The sequence below is a fragment of the Conger conger genome, chromosome 12 (genome assembly GCF_963514075.1).
Source record: "Conger conger chromosome 12, fConCon1.1, whole genome shotgun sequence".
NCBI lineage: Eukaryota > Metazoa > Chordata > Actinopteri > Anguilliformes > Congridae > Conger > Conger conger.
Genome location: NC_083771.1, coordinates 32,090,238 through 32,113,481, shown reverse-complemented (window position 1 = coordinate 32,113,481; position 23,244 = coordinate 32,090,238). Strand labels below are relative to the sequence as shown.

Here is a 23,244-nt window from a genome sequence, read left to right as displayed (position 1 = left end):
GGGTTTTTGCTTCAAGAATTACCACATCTTCAACTTATTCTTCTTGGAGCCCAAATTCGTTCACAAAATAGGTATACGCGCGAAACATCCATTCAATAAAGTCTGCTTCGTGATACAGGGCTTATCTGTCTATCTTTCGGTCTAATTATTATTTTCCTAATAAATTTTGTTCCCACCACCTCCCCCCCTCATCGGAGGACACCTTTATTTGAGTCTTATACAACAAACATATTTTTGAAGGCTTTATACTGTATCTATCTATCTATACATATATCTATCTTTCTGTCTGACTGTCTATCTGTCTATTTATCTGTCTGTCTTTATTTTGTCCCACCACCTCCCCCCCTCATCGGAGGACACCTTTATTGGAGTACATATTTCTGAAGGCTTTATCCTGTATCTATCTATCTATACATATATCTATCTTTCTGTCTGACTTTCTATCTGTCTATTTATCTGTCTGTCTTTATTTTGTCCCACCACCTCCCCCCCTCATCGGAGGACACCTTTATTGGAGTACATATTTCTGAAGGCTTTATACTGTATCTATCCATCTGTCTGTTTATCTGTATCAATGTCTGTCTGTCTATCTATCCATTGTTTTCCTATCTGTCTTTCTATTTATGAATCTATATTTCTACTTTCTACCTTCATATCTATCTATCTATCTATCTATTATCCCCCCCCCCCATTGGAGGACACCTTTATTTGAGTCTTATACAACAAACCTATTTCTGAAGGCTTTATACTGTATCTATCTATCTTTACATATATCTATATTTCTGTCTGACTGTCTATCTGTCTATTTATGTATCTGTCTATCTATCTATTATTTTCATATTACACAATTATTTTGTTATCGATTAATCTGGCAATTATTTTATCGATTAGTCGATTCACCTAAATTATTCATTTACTTGGTGGGGGGAGAAATTGATTCAATTAACAGTTGAACATTTAAAAATATATTGACATATTTTTGAATGCCATTAATGTAATGGATCCTTTCTTTTTAAGTGTTCGTGCATGGCCGTCATGCTGCTGTGATCTGCCATTTTGTCTTTGCACAGTGTGCAAAGTACCATACTTTTGGGTTTTTGCTTAAAGAATTCCAACACTTTGGATGCTCTGGTTTTTTGGATGAACTCTCTCCTGCACTCTCAGCAGCATTTGCCGCCGCCATGTTCAAAACAAAAAAACGCGTCGGATTTGAAATCCGAATCGACTAAATTACATGGTCAACGTCAACTAATCGTTGCAGCCCCTACCTTTTACTGCTCTTACCGCCTGAGGGCACCCAGGGTGGCAACCCTCCGACTGCCGAACAGCTGCTCTTACCCCCTGAGCGCACCCAGGGTGGCAACACTCCGACTGCTGGACGGCTGCTCTTACCGCCTGAGTGCAAACAGGGTGGCAACCCTCCGACTGCCGGACGGCTGCGCTTACCGCCTGAGCGCAAACAGGGTGGCAACCACAGGAGGATCAATCAACCACAGGGATCAATCACCCACAGGAGGTAGGCTACTACTTACCAAACTACTTACCAAAGTCTTACCTTATCTTCAAGAATTAGATTACTTGTGCAAAATGATTCCTTTTATAGCTTATAAAAGGCACCAATTGGCTCAGCATCTATCTTGCTTCTGTTTTCCGTTTTGATGACATCAAGTGAAGAGGATCCTTTCTTGCATAGATGGTCCCAAAAGTGCACAAAAGTGCACGTCCTTGTCCGAAAGCACAGGGTATTCACTGTGTTGCCGTATCCAAATTTCTGACAACGAGTTCTGAAAGCAGACTTGAATGTTTCGTCACAGGACAGTTCTATTAAACTCTCCTGTTCGCCAACAGTGAAGTCCTTGGGCATTTCAGAGGTTTCGATGCTGAACAGGTTTCTCATCCAGTTGTTTCGCATCGGCCGCCACTGCATACGCGGAATTGTTGTCTGAGCGAGATGAGGTGCGCAAAGATGTTGTCCCTGACTCCATCATCAAGGGCCAGGTCGTTGTCAAGACAGAAAACGCTCCAAAGCGGGCAAAGCTGAAACATCACCTGCCTTAACTTTGATTTTGAACATCTTGTTCAGCATTGATTTTGTTCTGCACATCAAAAACATTGATGGAGAATCCATGTAGTCCAATATTCCATTTGTTTAAACAAGATAAAATGTCCGACAACTATGCTAGTTGACTGAGCCGCAGAGTATCTTCGAAATAAGGGGAAGCTTTTGTCCTGTAAGAGCATTTGGACCTCTCTGTGCAATTCGAAAAGCCTCCAAAGCACCTTCCCTCTTGATAGCCACCTTACTTCTGTATGAAGGAAGAGTTGGACATGCTCGCTGCCAATCTCATCGCAGAGCACATGGAATAGGTGAGAATGCATCGGTCGGGCCTTAATGAGGTTCACAGCCGAGTCCAGCACAGACTTCAATTCTTCGGCCATCTTTTTCACCGTCAGGGCCTCGCGATGGATGCTGCATCTCGGGTGCCAACTTGTAAACTCGAGCTTCCATCCATGCATACTCAAACACACTTTTTCCAATCGAGCCCTTGGACAAACACGTTCGAGCGCCGGAATACAAAAATGTTCACAGCAGCTGGAAGACAGTATCTGCTCGGCTCTAGTTCTGGACAGCAGTGAGTGACAGAACAGAAAGTCCTCCTGAACTGTCCCATCATATTCATATGTGACGTAGACTGGCCAAATCTGCAACATCAGTAGTCTCGTCAAGCTGGATGTAATAATTGCGACTGCTATTAATACGCTGTTATCAGTGTGGCCTTCGCGTCATCTTCCATGGCTCCTATTCTCCGCGATACAGTGTCATTTGAAAGTGGCACCAAGTTGGACTGTTTGGCAGTCTTCTCCCCACACATGATGTGTGCCATCTCTTTGGCTAATGGTAGACACAGTTCACCAATTGTGTGTGGCTTCCGCGATGCAGAGGCTGGCACGATGCGAAGCTTCCTGCGCTTTGGATACGGCTGTAACACAGGAATGAATCCTGGCCTTGGACTGCTTCAGTTGCTCACGTTTTCTTAGAAAACATGAATCCATGAAACCATGGCATCTCAAACGTTTTTACATTTTACAATCAAACACGCAGTGCTGAAAGACAAATATGCGATGGTTTCATGGATTCATTGCAAAGAACATCACCACATATGGTAAATGGTTGGCATTCATATAGCGCCTTATCCAAAGCGCTGTACAATTGATGCTTCCCATTCACCCTTTCATACATTACATTACATGTCATTTGGCTGCCGCTTTTACCCAAAGCGACTTACAGTTCATAAGACTAAGCAGGAGACAATCTCCCCTGGAGCAATGTGGGGTGAAGGGCCTTGCTCAAGGGCCCAACGGCTGTGCGGATCTTACTGTAGCTACACTGCGGATCGAACCACCAACCTTGTGGGTCCCAGTCATGTAATGTACCTTAGCCACTACACTACAGGCCGCCCTACACAGACACACTCATACACCAAAAGAGACTGGCTGCCATGCATGGCACAAAACAGCTTGTCAGGAGCATTGGGGGGGGTTAGGTGTCTTGCTCAAGGACAATTCGACACCCCCAGGGTGGCAACTCTCCAGCTGCCGGACGGCTGCTCTTACCGCCTGAGGGCACCCAGGGTGGCAACCCTCCGACTGCCGAACGGCTGCTCTTACCGCCTGGGCGCACCCAGGGTGGCAACCCTCCGACTGCCGAACGGCTGCTCTTACCGCCTGGGCGCACCCAGGGTGGCAACCGTCCGACTGCCGGACGGCTGCTCTTACCGCCTGGGCGCACCCAGGGTGGCAACCCTCCGACTGCCGGACGGCTGCTCTTACCACCTGAGCGCACACAGGGTGGCAACTCTCTAACTAGGGCTGCAACTAACGTTTATTTTGTTATCGATTAATCTGCCAATTATTTTATCGATTAGTCGATTCACCTAAACTATTCATTTATTTGGTGGGGGGGAGAAATTGATTCAATTCACAGTTGAACATTTAAAAATGTATTGACATGTTTTTGTAGTATGTCTTACTGCTTTTAATGCATTGACTTCTTATAGCTACTTTATTCTCTTAAAATAATATAACACCCACCAGTTACTATGACATTGTTTTTCATTATGTACAATTTATCTATGCATGTAGCTACATGCTGAAATTTTTTCACAAGATAATCTGATGGAGGCTGCACTATGATTACAAAACTGCCAAGAATTATCATGGCTGTATTTACATTAATACGAGAGCTCTAGCTAGATTTCAGACATGCATGGGTTTTTGCTTCATCTCACTAAAATCACGCAATCAACACTATAATTGAATACCACTCATTCAAAGTGGGAGTCTGAGAATAGAAATGTTGAAAACGTTACAGACCTAGAATCACAGCTCCAGGGAAATGCCATTAATGTAATGGATCCTTTCTTTTTAAGTGTTCGTGCATGGCCGTCATGCTGCTGTGATCTGCCATTTTGTCTTTGCACAGTGTGCAAAGTACCATACTTTTGGGTTTTTGCTTCAAGAATTCCCACAGAATTACCACATCTTCAACTTATTCTTCTTGGAGCCCAAATTCGTTCACAAAATATGTATACGCGCGAAACATCCATTCAATAAAGTCTGCTTCGTGATACAGGGCCTATCTGTCTATCTTTCGGTCTAATTATTATTTTCCTAATAAATTTTGTTCCCACCACCTCCCCCCCTCATCGGAGGACACCTTTATTTGAGTCTTATACAACAAACATATTTTTGAAGGCTTTATACTGTATCTATCTATCTATACATATATCTATCTTTCTGTCTGACTGTCTATCTGTCTATTTATCTGTCTGTCTTTATTTTGTCCCACCACCTCCCCCCCTCATCGGAGGACACCTTTATTGGAGTACATATTTCTGAAGGCTTTATCCTGTATGTATCTATCTATACATATATCTATCTTTCTGTCTGACTTTCTATCTGTCTATTTATCTGTCTGTCTTTATTTTGTCCCACCACCTCCCCCCCTCATCGGAGGACACCTTTATTGGAGTACATATTTCTGAAGGCTTTATACTGTATCTATCCATCTGTCTGTTTATCTGTATCAATGTCTGTCTGTCTATCGATCCATTGTTTTCCTATCTGTCCTCCTATTTATAAATCTATATTTCTACTTTCTACCTTCATATATATCTATCTATATATCTATCTATTATCCCCCCCCCCCCCCATTGGAGGACACCTTTATTTGAGTCTTATACAACAAACCTATTTCTGAAGGCTTTATACTGTATCTATCTATCTTTACATATATCTATATTTCTGTCTGACTGTCTATCTGTCTATTTATCTATCTGTCTATCTATCTATTATTTTCATATTACACAATTATTTTGTTATCGATTAATCTGGCAATTATTTTATCGATTAGTCGATTCACCTAAACTATTCATTTACTTGGTGGGGGGAGAAATTGATTCAATTAACAGTTGAACATTTAAAAATATATTGACATATTTTTGAATGCCATTAATGTAATGGATCCTTTCTTTTTAAGTGTTCGTGCATGGCCGTCATGCTGCTGTGATCTGCCATTTTGTCTTTGCACAGTGTGCAAAGTACCATACTTTTGGGTTTTTGCTTAAAGAATTCCAACACTTTGGATGCTCTGGTTTTTTGGATGAACTCTCTCCTGCAGCATCAGCAGCATTTGCCGCCGCCATGTTCAAAACAAAAAAACGCGTCGGATTTGAAATCCGAATCGACTAAATTACATGGTCAACGTCGACTAATCGTTGCAGCCCCTACCTCTTACTGCTCTTACCGCCTGAGGGCACCCAGGGTGGCAACCCTCCGACTGCCGGACGGCTGCTCTTACCGCCTGAGTGCAAACAGGGTGGCAACCCTCCGACTGCCGGACGGCTGCGCTTACCGCCTGAGCGCAAACAGGGTGGCAACCACAGGAGGATCAATCAACCACAGGGATCAATCACCCACAGGAGGTAGGCTACTACTTACCAAACTACTTACCAAAGTCTTACCTTATCTTCAAGAATTAGATTACTTGTGCAAAATGATTCCTTTTATAGCTTATAAAAGGCACCAATTGGCTCAGCATCTATCTTGCTTCTGTTTTCCGTTTTGATGACATCAAGTGAAGAGGATCCTTTCTTGCATAGATGGTCCCAAAAGTGCACAAAAGTGCACGTCCTTGTCCGAAAGCACAGGGTATTCACTGTGTTGCCGTATCCAAATTTCTGACAACGAGTTCTGAAAGCAGACTTGAATGTTTCGTCACAGGACAGTTCTATTAAACTCTCCTGTTCGCCAACAGTGAAGTCCTTGGGCATTTCAGAGGTTTCGATGCTGAACAGGTTTCTCATCCAGTTGTTTCGCATCGGCCGCCACTGCATTCGCGGAACTGTTGTCTGAGCGAGATGAGGTGCGCAAAGATATTGTCCCTGACTCCATCATCAAGGGCCAGGTCGTTGTCAAGACAGAAAACTCTCCAAAGCGGGCAAAGCTGAAACATCACCTGCCTTAACTTTGATTTTGAACATCTTGTTCAGCATTGATTTTGTTCTGCACATCAAAAACATTGATGGAGAATCCATGTAGTCCAATATTCCATTTGTTTAAACAAGATAAAATGTCCGACAACTATGCTAGTTGACTGAGCCGCAGAGTATCTTCGAAATAAGGGGAAGCTTTTGTCCTGTAAGAGCATTTGGACCTCTCTGTGCAATTCGAAAAGCCTCCAAAGCACCTTCCCTCTTGATAGCCACCTTACTTCTGTATGAAGGAAGAGTTGGACATGCTCGCTGCCAATCTCATCGCAGAGCACATGGAATAGGTGAGAATGCATCGGTCGGGCCTTAATGAGGTTCACAGCCGAGTCCAGCACAGACTTCAATTCTTCGGCCATCTTTTTCACCGCCAGGGCCTCGCGATGGATGCTGCATCTCGGGTGCCAACTTGTAAACTCGAGCTTCCATCCATGCATACTCAAACACACTTTTTCCAATCGAGCCCTTGGACAAACACGTTCGAGCGCCGGAATACAAAAATGTTCACAGCAGCTGGAAGACAGTATCTGCTCGGCTCTAGTTCTGGACAGCAGTGAGTGACAGAACAGAAAGTCCTCCTGAACTGTCCCATCATATTCATATGTGACGTAGACTGGCCAAATCTGCAACATCAGTAGTCTCGTCAAGCTGGATGTAATAATTGCGACTGCTATTAATACGCTGTTATCCGTGTGGCCTTCGCGTCATCTTCCATGGCTCCTATTCTCCGCGATACAGTGTCATTTGAAAGTGGCACCAAGTTGGACTGTTTGGCAGTCTTCTCCCCACACATGATGTGTGCCATCTCTTTGGCTAATGGTAGACACAGTTCACCAATTGTGTGTGGCTTCCGCGATGCAGAGGCTGGCACGATGCGAAGCTTCCTGCGCTTTGGATACGGCTGTAACACAGGAATGAATCCTGGCCTTGGACTGCTTCAGTTGCTCACGTTTTCTTAGAAAACATGAATCCATGAAACCATGGCATCTCAAACGTTTTTACATTTTACAATCAAACACGCAGTGCTGAAAGACAAATATGCGATGGTTTCATGGATTCATTGCAAAGAACATCACCACATATGGTAAATGGTTGGCATTCATATAGCGCCTTATCCAAAGCGCTGTACAATTGATGCTTCCCATTCACCCTTTCATACATTACATTACATGTCATTTGGCTGCCGCTTTTACCCAAAGCGACTTACAGTTCATTAGACTAAGCAGGAGACAATCTCCCCTGGAGCAATGTGGGGTGAAGGGCCTTGCTCAAGGGCCCAACGGCTGTGCAGATCTTACTGTAGCTACACTGCGGATCGAACCACCAACCTTGTGGGTCCCAGTCATGTAATGTACCTTAGCCACGGGCCGCCCTACAGAGACACACTCATACACCAACAGAGACTGGCTGCCATGCAAGGCACAAACCAGCTTGTCAGGAGCATTGGGGGGGTTAGGTGTCTTGCTCAAGGACAATTCGACACCCCCAGGGTGGCAACCCTCCGACTGCCGAACGGCTGCTCTTACCGCCTGGGCGCACCCAGGGTGGCAACCCTCCGACTGCCGGACGGCAGCTCTTACCGCCTGGGCGCACCCAGGGTGGCAACCCTCCGACTGCCGGACGGCTGCTCTTACCGCCTGAGCGCACCCAGGGTGGCAACCCTCCGACTGCCGGACGGCAGCTCTTACCGCCTGGGCGCACCCAGGGTGGCAACCCTCCGACTGCCGGACGGCAGCTCTTACCGCCTGGGCGCACCCAGGGTGGCAACCCTCCGACTGCCGGACGGCTGCTCTTACCGCCTGAGCGCACACAGGGTGGCAACTCTCTAACTAGGGCTGCAACTAACGTTTATTTTGTTGTCGATTAATCTGCCAATTATTTTATCGATTAGTTGATTCACCTAAACTATTCATTTATTTGGTGGGGGGGAGAAATTGATTCAATTTACAGTTGAACATTTAAACATGTATTGACATGTTTTTGTAGTATGTCTTACTGCTTTTAATGCATTGACTTCTTATAGCTACTTTATTCTCTTAAAATAATATAACACCCACCAGTTACTATGACATTGTTTTTCATTATACAATTGTATTTATCTATGCGTAGCTACATGCTGAAATTTCTTCACAAGATAATCTGATGTAGAGGCTGGACTATGATTACAAAACTGCCAAGAATTATCATGGCTGTATTTACATTAATACCAGAGCTCTAGCTAGATTTCAGACATGCATGGGTTTTTTCTTCGTTTCACTAAAATCACGCAATCAATACTATAATTGAATACCACTCATTCAAAGTGGGAGTCTGAGAATAGAAATGTTGAAAACGTTACAGAGCTGCATATATATAACAATAGCAAGCTAGATAACCTAGAATCACAGCTCCAGGGAAATGCCATTAATGTAATGGATCCTTTCTTTTAAAGTGTTCGTGCATGGCCGTCATGCTGCTGTGATCTGCCATTTTGTCTGCATAGTGTGCGAAGTACCATACTTTTGGGTTTTTGCTTAAAGAATTCCGACACTTTGGATGCTCTGGTTTTTTGGATGAACTCTCTCCTGCACTCTCAGCAGCATTTGCCGCCGCCATGTTCAAAACAAAAAAACGCGTCGGATGTGAAATCCGAATCGACTAAATTACATGGTCAACGTCAACTAATCGTTGCAGCCCCTACCTCTGACTGCTCTTACCGCCTGAGCACGCGCAGGGTGGCAACCGTCCGACTGCCGGACGGCTGCTCTTACCGCCTGAGCCAATGTCGCCCCCCCACATCATGCACACTGCGGCCTGGGCTCTTCCTCCGTCTCGCTCCCGCTGAATCCAAATGTATTGATGCAACACCAGTCATATTTCCTTAGTTTTGCGTCCAGCTAGCAGGTGCATTTTGCGGTGGATCGCCTGCGCATAACTGATGACTACACTTTGATTCCATCAACAGTTAGCTTCCCTGCCAACGTCAAGAACATTATTGTCTGCCATTAGTTGTAAACGGTTGGCTACCTACACGCACACACTAGTGTTTGTGTTGCTGAATTTCCTTTCGAACATTGGTGTTCGGTGAAAATTGCTCTCATGGTACAGCGATTTTAATCTCGCCTAAAATACGAATTTGTCATTATGCTAACGGCGAAACAGGAACTGCGCTCATCTCCTAAACTTGTCATGGGAATTGGTTGATATAAATTCAAAACACAGGGTTCAATCAACCACAGGAAGTAGACTACTACTTACCAGTCTTGTGGTACCAGTCTTATCTTCAAGAATGACATTATTTGTGCAAAATGATTCCTTTTATAGATTGTATGGCATTTTAATCGTCATAAAGGTACCTATTTATCTACGTCATAAATGCATTACGGCTTCATGGATCGTTCTTAATCACGCGACAATTTCTTCCGACGATGGCGTGTTGGAAGACAAGCGGCCATAGCAACCCATTCATTTTTGCGATAAAACACAGCCGTGGTTAAACTAGGCCTCGATGACTAGCAGTGGTAAGTTACTGCTGCTGCAACCCACTGCGTGCCCTCTCTAGGACTGGGTTGCACCAGCTGTACTTCAGTTCAAACGTAGCCGACTTAGCTATAACTTTAAACCTGCTATAGATAATAATCTTCATCCATGACTATAATAGCGGCAACACAACTGAAATAAGCTAACAACGTAACTAGCTAAGTGATACGGCCTATACCCACACTCAGCAGTTAATCAGTCACTCACTAACGGTAAAACAGATACTTATCTCAAAGGTTTCATATGTCTGATAATGTACTTTCTTTTGCACAATTAATTAATACGTACCAATTTTCTGTTAATGTAATTAAGGCTATTCCTATGGGCTAAAGGCAGACAATTAAATGTTTTGATGTGTTTTGATGTAGAAGGGAATCCCTATTAAAGGTTACCCTAGCAAGTAGTCAAGTGGTGCATAATGCTATTAGAAGTTATTGGAAAAATCCAGCTCCTAGCTTACCACAGGTCCATTGGTGGTTTCATGCTACACGAGACACCTGAGCTAGACCGTCTAGGCAGTACTGTGGATGAAACACCTGGTATTGTGGAGGAGCCGCATTTTACTTAGCGGCAGAATACATGTCATCAATACTGCTTCTGTTCAATGTTCAATTTGAATGCGATTTGTAAAATAAAACTCAGCTGTGAGGATGATATTCAGAGTAATGGATTTATTTACTATACATAAATCAAACCACCTAGCAAAAATACAAAAATGTTTGAAATAAAATATTCACACTTCCAGAAAAAAAGAAAAGATATGAACATCATGAAACTGAAGAAAATTGATTACTAATCATGGCAAATCACAAGATGTAATCAAATCAAGATTTTGCATAGCAGGTCTGCAATAATTTAAGGGGTTCTAAATATCTAAATGATATCAATCTATGTATATCATTTAAATTGAAATTAAATACACTCTTTCCCACAAAATAACACACATAAAGCCAAAATACCAAAGTATAAATAAGGTATACAAAGAGTGTAGTATAAGGAAACTATTTCACTTTCACTTGAAAGCCAGGGCCATACAGTACATGTCAATCATGTGAAACTGTTCTGAGTGCAACACAATATTTGCAAGGAAAAAAAACAAAACAAAAAACACTAAGGGCACCAATGTACATTTTGGTCACGGTTTTGTATTGATAAAAGCCTAAAACTGTCACCAATGAAGAAAACTTGTGAAAAGCAGGGAAACCTGGCTTTCACCAAGTGTACAGACATCCTGTCAGGTCAATCGATCAACCAGCACACATTCGTCCACTTTTCACCAGCACTGTCTTCATCCACACTTCCCTTCTTAGAACTCCCCAGTCATTATGGAGATAAACTCGTCTTGGCTTACTGAAAGAAACGGTTCATGCAAACAATACATATTTAACATATTGACCTTGTACAGTGGCTCCAAATGCATCACAAGGGTAATTACATTTTAAGTTTCTGTATGCATATAACACACCTGTCATGAGCTACAGCCGTAAAATGTACATATCCATGGAGACAATATTTCACTGTTGTCAGAGTGAGCCAAAATTGGGGTATCCAGCTGTAAAAATAGGTGAGATATGTAGCCATAGTCCACTAACTTTCTCCGACATTTGTCATGAGCTACAGCTGTAAAATGTACATATCCATGTTGTCAGGCATAAGAGCGAGGTTAGTTATGAAGCCACGGTGCACTCACTCTCCCCGTCCCCGTCAGTGTCGAACTCGTCGATCATGGCGCGCAGCTCCTCGTCGCTCATGTTCTCCCCCAGCTCCCTGGCCACCCGCCGCAGGTTCCTCAGACTGATCTTTCCCGACTCGTCATCATCGAACAGCTTAAACGCCTTCAGAATCTCCTCCCGGGGATCTCGGTCCAAAATACGGTCCGTGACTGGAAAATGCAAGTGTTGGCCAAAAAGAGGATTCAAAATTGTTTTTGTTTTTTTTCCTTCAATATAAATAATCTGATGGCTAACATCATGCATACACATGCTTTTTTTTTTTTACACCAAGGTGCTACTTTTACACCAAGGTGCATTCTTTTACTTGTAGCAGTTTTGTTACATTTGGTGACATTTACTATGACAGTCAAAGCTTTGGCTCACCCACTTCAGTGAAGTCTTCAAAGGTTATTTTTCCAGTTCCTTCCCTATCGTAATCCTTCAGTATCTTCAACACATCCACTTTCTTTACGTCAAATCCTAGAGCTCTCATTGCAACCTTTAAAATAAAAATGGTACCATTTGTGACATTACAATTTCTGTACTGTAAAAACAACATAAAGAAGACTACACTCACATTATAGAGACAATATACTCTAATATCTCAAATACATCTTGTATTTGACTTACAAATAATTACTTTCAAATGTAATTATCAAAAAATGAGCACCTTTGCACACTGGCTAACAGCACATCCGTGAATTTACCTTTAATTCATGATAATCTATTTCTCGGTCTTTGTCAGTGTCGAAGAGTTCAAATGCCTCTTTTATTTCTTGTTTCTGTTCTTCGGTCAACTCCCTTCTCTTTTTCCTTTTAGTTCTATCCGCAGCAAGTTCAGTCCTGGAAAGATACGTTTGTGATTGACATTACCATTGCCAAATAACAGCCGTGCAAGTAAGTAAACAGACATGCAGGTTAGGCTGCTTGGGGGGGATTAACAGGGTGCTGCTGCAAAAGAGTCAGCAGCACCCTGTTAATGCTCAGTCAACTTACCCTGTATGAATAAAGGTTAATAAATACGTAGCTAGCTAGCTAACACCAGAAAGCTAGCTAAAGTAAATTACACATATTTTTTCTCTTTTCACATCATCATGGAGCTTTCAATGTGTGTTCCAAACTGATTGAAGTAAAAAAAAGTTATTGGTCGATGCATATTTTAGGATCTAATTACTATAGTTCCAAGATGTGACATGATGTTATCTTTTTGCATAATTATCGAATGGCGTGCCTAAATATAAACCTCTGCCTCCTTGAGTCCCCTGTTAATCTTCTAAATTCATTCTTTATTTTACTCCTCAATCTCTCCCCCTCACCATCACCATTGTATCCTCTCCACTTAAGCTACACTTTTGTCACTATCCATGTTAAAAGTGGGCCGGGTGTGTAACCTGTCTGTCTGCCATCATCACAACTCCATCTATACACACTCCAATGCAGTTAGTCATGCTTGCTCCTTTTAACCACAAAAAAGCAATGCCATAGACATTTGGGTGTGTACATAATACAAATTGCTTGCTTTGTAAATTATCTAGCTGAATAGTGGGCGGCCTGTAGCATAGTGGTTAAGGTAAATGACTGGGACACGCAAGGTCGGTGGCTCTAATCCACAATAACATCGGTGGTTGCCACAATAGGCCCTTAACCCTGCATTGCTCCAGGGGAGGATTGTCTCCTGCTTAGTCTAATCAACTGCACGTCGCTCTGGATAAGAGCGTCTGCCAAATGCCAATAATGTAATAATGTAGTGAGTTAAGATAATGGATTGAAAAGCAGAAACATAACACATTTTATACATCACAATCATTTGCTCAATAGACACAGAGAATAGATTGATTGACAAATGTCACTCATAAAATAGAAAATAACATTGCATCATAACAGAGAAAAATGATGTGCAAAACTGCAGAATTCAACTAAACTGGCCCCCTTTATCTCTCTTCAATCATTACTATACCGTTAGGCTACTACTGTGTTATTTTCTCATAGGGGGTTTATTTATTTTTGGATTATCTTTATTCTCTTTTGATAACAAATAGAACCCATAATACGACTATTACATATGCCAATTCCACATCCTACAGATAACGTCAAATACATAGCGATTTCATTTACTAAGTTATCCGGTAAAGCTATAAAACGATGAGTTGCGCTCAGTATAAAACCAAGATAGCACTAGCTAACACTTTTCACACACAACTAAAACAGCTATGCCCTAACAGTTAACTTACTAATAGCTACGACTAACCCTAGTTAGTAACCTCCTACGACTAACCCTGGTTAGTAAGGTCGCTAGCTAGCTACCGATTATTAGAGAAAAACATTAACATTAGCTAGCTATATTAAACGAACTTTGGTAACCTTACCTAATTAGCTAGTTAGCTAATATTAGGTTGAGAAAATCCAGCTAAATTAACGTTAGCAACTTTGATCCTAAGTTAGTTCTAAGTTAGACAACACGCATGCAAAAGCAACCACCACAAAACGCTAACCTCATAACTAGTTACAGTTAAGGGACGATAAAATATAGCTGGCTAGAGCTATTGCTTGCAAGCTTGTCTGCTTAACGTACTGTTAGCTGCTTAACTTAACTAGCTAGTAGCTTACTACGCTCTCTTAGCAACAGCTGTCACATTCTGCCATCTGATGTTAGCTAGCTGCTAACAATAGATAAACACATGGTCAGACTTCATTAACTTTTTAAGTAGCAATGAATTATTAAACTAATTGTACACACCTTAATGACAAGCTCATCGCTCTTAGCGAATATGTTGTTCGACTGTAAACTAATAAAACACTATTATTTTCAGATGAATAACCCCAGCTCTATCACTAATGCAGCCCAAGTCCAAAACAAAATCCGTTAAATCAGTCCTATCAATCCAACTGTGATTGGTTACCAAAGGATGGACGCGCTTGTGATTCGTCGACTGAAGAGCGTTTGGTTGAGCACCCGTTTTCCCAGAAGACACTGCGGTAAAATACTGTGTAACCAAGCTATGGAAACGGTTAAAAAAATGTTGGCACTGCATTTGCAGTCATTAAAAATGTTTTCAATAAAAATAATATTAAGCTATATGTGATGAAGTGCCTATGGTAATAGTCATGTACTGAAAAGTTTCCTGTATATTGTATACTCATATAAAATACGAAATAAATAAATACATTATATGATTATAGGGGAGTCCACAGTACAATTCCAACCTGGTTCTTTCAACCCTGCCACCTACTCATCCAGTCTAAAATAAACTTCTCTTCCTCTTAGCTGATGTGTGGTGAGTATTCTGATGCAAAATGGCTGCCATTGTAACTTGTAAAACATCAAATGCATTTTGGTCAAGAGTCCCTGGAATGGGGAGGTTGGATAAAAGTGTCACAAGTTGCTATCAGACAACTGGGGGGAGGAGCAGCAGGTGTTCTACGCGGGCTACATTTACCGATGAGCTGATATGGGTCACACTCAATCTGGCCAACAATAACATCACTTTCATGTAGTTTCTGCTGAACCTGTTATGGTGAACACAAGGTGCCTTCAATTACACACTGCCCTAGTCAAGTTATGGTCAAATCCAACTTTTGTAACAGAAAGTGTTTGGTTCAGATAGATTTTGTTATTGTTGGTGCTGGAGGACTGGAAGGATGTGTAAGAAAGGCAAAAATCCCTGCGCCTTGAAAAAAAAAAAAAAAAAAAAACCTGGAGTAAATGTACCAACATTTATGTACATTAATGCATTTAGCAAACACTTTTATCTATTTATACAAATTATATTTATTCAAATATCAAATAATCTCTGACTCTGAATCGCAGTTCATTCAAAATATATTTTATTTATTTTGTTCCTAACTGAACGTGTTACCTGTGTCCATAGGGAGAAGGCACATACAGTACAATAGTAAGTGCACAGGACATTTCAGTCATGAGAAAGAGCCATTTAACTCACATTAAATTTCCATTTAACTCACATTAAATTTCCATTTAACTCAAATGAAATGTGCCACAACCTTGACATAGCATTGTGAATTATGCATTTCTCATTCATAACAGTCCACTAAATGGAGAATAAAAATTGGTGCATGAACCACAAGGATCTAGCCCTGTTACTGTCCAGCTGAGCTCAGTGCAGCAATGGAATGCAAATAAATTAAAATGTGGCTTTCAGAGTAGACAGGAGTGTACTCTATTTAACATCATTACTAATACTGTAAGTATAGGTATAAGTAGATGTAGAAGTTTTCACATGAATAAATTACAGAATAAAGATATCTTCCTGATCACATTGTAGTGACCTCAAATTAAGAAAAAGAAAATCTAAAACACAGGTACACCTCCCACTGTGGCGATTAAGTTTAGATCAGGGAAATAAAATAAAATTACAGGCCAAGGGAATGTCCCATGATTTTTGCACAAAATATGTAATGTCTTTCATTTCTGCCCTCTAAAACCATGGTCAAAAGGTTTGTGCGACTGCACATGGCTATCACAATTGCACTTGAAGTCTTGTTTGCTGGTGCTCCTGGAAAGTCTCTGAACCCCACCCCGTCAAAAGTCCTAGCGCACTACTGTGCCTTAGTGACCAAGCTGGGTGAGGGGTGAGGGGTGCGAGGTGGAGTGGTGGCTCACGTCAGCTTTCATCAGCACCTCATAGTACAGCAGGTAGAACACCGGAGTGACGATGCCCACCACCAGCATGATGGCCACCGCTGTCCACCACCTCATGCCCCAGTCCGCCCCGTAATAAGGGTCTTTCCGGCCCGCGGGTCGCCGCTCGTGGTCCCCAGCCTGCCGCTGGGGATGCAGCGAGGACACCACCTCGTTTAAGCTGCCCCTGGAGGGGTCTGTGGACTTCACCAGCTGCTCGATGTCCTTGTCTTTCTCCTGCAGGAAGCTGCCCACGCTGTCTATGGAGGAGGAGGAGGAGGAAGAGGAGTGTGCGGGCGCTTCAGACGACGGCAGCGTCTCTGAGAGCCGGCGGGCACCCTGAGGCGAGGCTGGCGTTAGGGCTGCGGGGCCGTGGGTCTCCGTCAGGACGCTGAACTTCTTCACCGGGATCTTAATGGTCCTCAGTGCAAAGAAGTCCTGCTCAGTCAAGAGGTTGTTCGCTCTCTTTATGTCTGCTACCTGCGTACACACAAAGGCACTTTGCTTAAATCACAAACCACTATAAGCAACACTGCAATAATGAATTTGGGGTTTCATATTTACTTTTCCGTCAACAGACTTATAGCCACTCGTTGTACATGTTGTGGGGTAAAAAGGGAAACTACAATGGTTTTCAGTACATTGCAGTGTTCCCAAAGAAGTTGCCCTTTTATTATGGATTTGTTCAACCAAAATAAAATAAATAGGGGGCGTACTGATGTGGACAGTAAATATACAATAAACATGTGATGTAGAAAGGAACAGGCTCAGGGTCAGCTCTACACAAGGCAGACAAGGGAAGGGCTGAGTGTCCATGTTTATTCAGACTGGCAACAAGTGCTTATGCTTTTCCCACGGTTCAGAAATCACAAACCACAGATGACCAGTATGATGCGAAACATCAATAAAAATGTTGTGTTGAATTAATGAAAGTGCTGGACCTACCGAGCAGAAGTACTGGAGAGAAATGGCGTTTAAAGTGTCCCCCTCTTTTATGTCCCTGACCAGGTAAACAATGTCATCCAGTCTGTCTCTAGAGGCACTTCTCCTCGGCCTGTCTCTTCCTCTCGACCGCAGCTCAGAGCATTCTCCATCCTCTTCAGAGCATTCGTTTTCTGAGATCGTGTTGTTTCCAAACACGTACGTGTGTCCGCTTTTTCCAGGCTGTGCCGTTGTTGCAGGCTGGAAACCACGGTGCTGGTTTCTTCCTGTCATCTTCCACTTTCCAGAAAAAAGATTAGGATAGTTATTTATAATGGGCAATTCTAATGAATGCATTCATCTGGCTTACTCTGCAAGAAAATTTAAAGATTTGCTAGATTAAAAATATGTAACAAAAATACTAATTTAAAATAAAAAATCATGACTTCACATGCACACACACATAAAAAAAACCCCAGAGTATTTTCACTGTCATGTCCTCAATGGTAGTTACTGGACTGTACACACTGCATGTCTCATTATCATTTGCGTTGTCTTTGAATTCTTCATTATCTACCAAACACGGCCACGTGTCCACACTTTCACCAATTAGGAACCAATGGATTCACTTACTGTAACTCTTCGATTCACTCCAGCAAATTTGATCAGTTAAATAATGTTTACAATATGAACATCAGACTTCATGGAATACTATTTCTGACAATTTTGCTTAAGAAAGTAATTAATCCCTCTAGACATGACAATCACCTCATTAAGAAAAGTTAGCTAAACATCTTGTTAAAATTCTGGGATAGCAATTGCGGTATCAACGAGAACCAGTATACACTCCAAGATCGGGGTTGGGAACCGCTGGACTAGCCTTAACGGTACTTGATTTACGTTACGTCAAATGCCAGTATCACCATGGTTAGCTAGCTATCTAAGCTAGCTACAATACGCCTTTTCTACTAGATGTGTTGGTCAAATCAATAGTGACCGTTAGCGATCAATATATCAACGTGGCATAGTAGTTAGCTAGATGGCATCACTTTATAATTTTCAACAATTCAGTTGTACTTAACTAAAATAACGCTAGCTAACGTTAGCAAGCAAGTAATACACTTGTATTGTGAAAGTGAAGTAACATTATGTTGGCTAACAATTTATCTAGCTAGATCGCTATGTTCTAAACTGCGAATCCGAACAGAAAATGACCCTAAATTAACAAAGACTGTATTCTGAAGGTGTTTGTGAGCTTTAAAACATACATTCGTACCTGTAAATTACCTTTAGTATCAATCTTCGTCTCCCTTTAGTTTCATTATTCGTCTCCCTCCGTCTCCCTTCTTCGCTCCCTGCACAGCCAGGCTTGTTTAGCTACGCCACGTCTGCAACTGTCTTGACGTAATGACGCACATTTTTCGGGACAGACAGCGGTACGAGAGACCAATCAGAATCGTAGATACATTGAAGCAAGAATGGGTGGAATCTGGATGGAATGCTTTTCTGGAATATGTTAACTTTTTGTGGAGAAGTCATAAATTGTGGTAACGGGGCTTAATATTAGTGCCAGACTCTTGATTTAAAAATTACAATCGGATCGACGCTACTATTGAGCATACAAGTTGCATACTAGTTTGCTGACAGGTTGGTGAATATTTGTTTCTGACTGGTTGGTGAATATTCCATGCAGTTGAATACACATACATTCAAATGTATTTGTTGGTGAGGGATAGACAGTTCCTTAGGCTTGGATGTAGGAAGTCATCTCTGTTTTTCTTTGGTACCATAGTTCATAGGGACACAGGATAGGTTCACCTGCTGCACCAGTATAATAACCTCGATAAACATGCTGCCCTTCCTGTGTGGTTAAAGTGGTTTTCTGTGCACGTCACTGTAGGTAAGATCGTCTGCTGAATGAATATGAAGTACTGAGTAGAGGAAACTCTGCCTGCTTCCATCCTCTAAAAATCAGACTGAAGTGAATGAATCCATGAAAAATATAATACATGCACCACAGCACAGACAGTGATAATAATAATTGATAGACCACAATGGTTTGCTGTTAAAATGTGGTAAAGTAGAGCCAGGATGGCACTATGATCTGTGAGATAATGTGGTCAGAAGCAGGAACCACCAGTGGATAATCAGGTGGCCCCTGTACATTATCCCTCTTCCTGCCTCTAGCCTGGATATTTGTTATTCCCGATACCATGGCAGAATCATTACTGATCTACTCTCTCTAAAATCAACCCCCAGAAATGTAAAGTCAATCATCGTTTTTTTTCTTTATCAACTTCTTTCCTTATTATTTCACTTCGCCGATGTTCAGTTTCACATCTCTGCCCACTGCTCCCCAGTAAGAACATACTAATCAACTTAGTGGGACTTTAAACAGTTGCCAGGTCACAGACAAATTAAGCTGCATAGCACATCCCTTAGAACAAGCTGTACACCAGGAGGTCACAGGCATCGATTTTCTCACAGATGCCTGCCGTACAAACTGAACCTGAGGGAGATTCACTGGTCTCTGTGTTGAAAAAACAACTGGTCATAAGTTCCAATGAGAATGACATTGGCCTGTGTGCTAGAAGAACAGCTCTGACATGTAATGGAGGAGTAAAGATGATGGTGGCTTTGATGAAGAACAAAGCAGACTGCCTGCCACTTGGCTGAGTTTCACAGACTACAGCTGCTTTCTGACCTGAGCTGCAGATGACCTCCGTTGTGTGTGTGCTGCTCGACTGCCGGCCACACGAGATGTGGCACTGCGTGGCTTAAAATACGATGGACTTTCCTTCTTCTCTCTACTATTGTCAGCTCTCCGTGTCCGTTTGCTCTTCTGTTCACATGCCTGCACTGAGAATTTATCTTATCTACGCTTTGATGTGAGAGACGAAAAGGGAATGCATGTTGCACCAAGCTAACATGTTCAAACCTGCAGTGCATATCCCTGGCTGGCATGAGAGCTATTGTGTGTGTCCTCCTGTCTGATGGCTTGAAAGCTGTGATGGCAGTCCAGTGTTCTCGTGGGGTCCTGACCTTTTTGGTGCATGAGATCTCTCTGAGTCTGCCCGGGGCAGTCCCTCACACAGACTCCTACGTCACGCATGTCATAGCCAAAGAAAACGCGATGGACAATGCAACTGAAAACAACCGGGACAAAGGGAAAGTGCACTTTTTGAAGGAGATTAATTTTGTGTCTGAATCGATGGGGACTCTAGCGGGGGTGGACACATGCTGTAAATCGCTGGCATGTGGGCCTGGGTTAGCAGACAGTGAAGCACCAGTGCTGCAAATCAGACTCTTATACAAATAATCAATCAGTCTCAATTCATTGTATAAATTAAATTAAATATGTTGTCTCACACACAACTTGGTGCATCTTTGGAATATACAAATGATGATATTTTATTTTATTTTTTACTTTCTTCCCGTAACTGATTTCTAAACTCCATCCCATGGGAGAGTTGCTTGGTAGTACTAGCGTAACTTGTTTTGTCACGGTCGGATGATGGAATGAATAAGCATGCCTTTTCAGGGGGATCAGAATGTGTGCTTTCTGCCCCATAAAAAGGTTAGCTTGTGTCCTCATCCCTCGTCACAATCTTTTATCTGGCTAGCAGCATCAAACCACGCACTTTTATTGACATTCCCCTGGGAGTCTTTAAGGATGATGTGCCAATGCAGTGTGATGTCAAAGGCTAACCCACTGATTCAAGTCACATGACATGGTACTGACCTGCATGACATTAAATTAAAGGGTACAATGTGGGTGGATTAAAATATCTAAAGTGAAACAATCTGTAGCTGGGGTAAAAGCCAGTTTGTTTAGACATCTGAAAGTAAACAAGGCAATCTGACAGATGTATTAGTCACTCTATTGTGTAATAGTTCTGGGAATTATGCTTTATTTGCGGTTATATGGTAGGCAGTGTCCAGAAAAGCTCTAGGCTGAGTGGAACTTAGCGCCAGGCACGTTTGTGTGTGCACATACAATATGTAGGCTGGTGAACAGGAGAATACATACACACTCCATAGAATCCTTCTAAGCAGGTTTAGTAGCAACACTTTGACAAGATTTTCCAGTCATATTTTACTTATTAACCCATGTTCTTTGGGTACACTTTAATTTTTCAAATTCTGTTAAATCTTTTCATATCAGCCAATGTATTAGGCTACGTTGTGGGTTTTCCTTAACATACTACTTTTAAGTGATTAGTTAGGGTTTCTACACCAACCAGAATGACCTCTGTGGTCATTTTCTTAACATACTATCTTTTAGTCTTCAGTCAAATATGGGTTAACAAAGCACCAGACAATTTTAATTCATTTAATAACCAATGACCAAAACATATGGCTGTACTGAGACTGTACAGAAGATGGCAGTGTTGACCGTCTTTGAGACATCCAGCATTGGAGAAGGCTCAAAATTCAAAATTCAAAATTAAGCACTTAACCGTGACACATTCTACATCCTCTGAGCAGGCTAAATAGAGCTCTAGAAACTCATGTAAATATACCATGTACCTTGATTTACAAGTGTGCCAATGATCTGACTTATCATTGGCAAGTAACACGCAGCTTCTTCATATCCTGTCTAGAAAATGCTTTTTAATCGTTTAAGTATGCTACACTTAATGAAAAAATACACCATTCTGTTAACTGTTGCATTAGCTTTCACGATTATCAGCAATAAAATGATGTGCCCTGCTAATTTTCAGCTCACCAGTTGGTAATACCCATAATATATGTAATAATGTTATATTACATTATTAATAACTATTGATCCCCAAACATACAATGTGATTTTACTGTTATCGCTGGTGCTCATTTGAAATGCTCAGCCAACCTCAACATCCATTAAAAAGTTCCTGGTGAATGTCTGGTGAATAGTCTAAACTTTGCTGGATAATGTGAAAATTAGCTCAGATCCAAAGTATTTGGTTGAATGCAGCAAGCTTTATGAACTAATGAGATATACTATATGCAGTGCAGTCTCAAGTATTTGAACAGTGGTAAAAGCAGCACAATGGATGTGAAATTAAACAATGACTATGAGGTTAAAGTGCACACTTGTTTAAGGATATCCATGTGATCCATGTAGGAACATCCCTTTGTACATATCATCTAAACATTCTATTAATGAGACCATTAGACTAGTATCTAGTCTTGATTCTAGGCTTTTGACTGCCTTTGGAGTCTGTTATTGGCATTTTTTCAACATGGGGAACAGAGTGGTGCCAATGGCCACTCAGTCAACAAAGTCAAGGAAGCCACTATAAGGCTGAGAAATAAGAGGAAAGTCAAACATATAGGCAAAACAATAGGCTTACCAAAATAATCTGGTTGGAACATCATTTAGAAGGAGGAAAGTGCTGGTGCGTTCCACAGTTGATGACCAAAGAATTATTGCCATAATTAAGAAAAACCCTCAAACACCTGTCTGACAGATCAGAAACACTCTTCAGGAGGCAGACATGGATGTGTCAGTGACTACTCTCTGCAGAAGACTTAAAAAATAAATATACAAGGCTACACTCCAAGATGCAAAACATCAGTTAGCTGTAAAAACATGATGGCCAGCTAAGTAGTACCGAAAAGAACCAGCAGAGTTCTGGAAAAAGGTCACATGGAACCAAAGAACCAAAGCACCCCCCTCATGTATGAAATATGGCAATTGGGATGTCATAGTTCGGGCATGTAAGGCTGCCATAGGTTCTGACTCACTTGCCTTCATTGATAATGTAACTTCTGATGGCAGCAGCAGTGTACAGAAGCTGAAGTTCGACCAAATGCCTCCAAACTAATTGGAAGATGGAAGGAAACGTGATCACCAGTGATCTCTTTCTTCTTCATTATGTTAAACAAGTACTGTAAGGCTATTGTTTGGCCTATGTTTCTG

The 23,244-nt window shown here is 41.8% G+C and overlaps 2 protein-coding genes across 3 annotated transcripts; both read right to left on the bottom strand.

Moving 5' to 3' along the window:
* Nucleotides 1-10,723: 10,723 nt before the first annotated feature.
* On the bottom strand, nucleotides 10,724-14,656 carry cetn3 (centrin 3). Its single transcript, XM_061263342.1, has 5 exons — nucleotides 14,517-14,656; nucleotides 12,487-12,622; nucleotides 12,164-12,278; nucleotides 11,758-11,949; nucleotides 10,724-11,417 (listed from the first exon to the last, which is right to left on the bottom strand). The coding sequence occupies exons 1-5, from the start codon at nucleotides 14,531-14,533 to the stop codon at nucleotides 11,374-11,376; spliced, it is 504 nt and encodes a 167-aa protein (XP_061119326.1). The 5' UTR covers nucleotides 14,534-14,656; the 3' UTR covers nucleotides 10,724-11,373.
* A 925-nt stretch (nucleotides 14,657-15,581) lies between these two features.
* LOC133142315 (lysM and putative peptidoglycan-binding domain-containing protein 3-like) lies at nucleotides 15,582-18,743 on the bottom strand. 2 transcript variants are annotated; one of them, XM_061263466.1, is made up of 3 exons: nucleotides 18,627-18,743; nucleotides 17,364-17,639; nucleotides 15,582-16,898 (listed from the first exon to the last, which is right to left on the bottom strand). In XM_061263466.1, the coding sequence occupies exons 2-3, from the start codon at nucleotides 17,631-17,633 to the stop codon at nucleotides 16,347-16,349; spliced, it is 822 nt and encodes a 273-aa protein (XP_061119450.1). In that variant the 5' UTR covers nucleotides 17,634-17,639; nucleotides 18,627-18,743; the 3' UTR covers nucleotides 15,582-16,346. The 2 variants fall into 2 exon arrangements, with proteins under 2 accessions (XP_061119450.1, XP_061119451.1); XM_061263467.1 differs by having other exon boundaries at nucleotides 18,616-18,726.
* Between the last annotated feature and the right edge of the window lie 4,501 nt (nucleotides 18,744-23,244).

What these genes read in the sequence shown, in the direction of transcription:
- cetn3 (XM_061263342.1), bottom strand. An exon ending in TAGATTATCATGAATTAAAG is followed by an intron (nt 12,279 to 12,486) that starts GTAAATTCACGG and finishes TTTATTTTAAAG; the next exon opens with GTTGCAATGAGAGCTCTAGG. An exon ending in TGAAGACTTCACTGAAGTGG is followed by an intron (nt 11,950 to 12,163) that starts GTGAGCCAAAGC and finishes TGCATTTTCCAG; the next exon opens with TCACGGACCGTATTTTGGAC.
- LOC133142315 (XM_061263466.1), bottom strand. Translation starts at nt 17,633, where the DNA reads ATGACAGGAAGAAACCAGCACCGTGGTTTCCAGCCTGCAACAACGGCA. An exon ending in CTCTCCAGTACTTCTGCTCG is followed by an intron (nt 16,899 to 17,363) that starts GTAGGTCCAGCA and finishes GTGTGTACGCAG; the next exon opens with GTAGCAGACATAAAGAGAGC.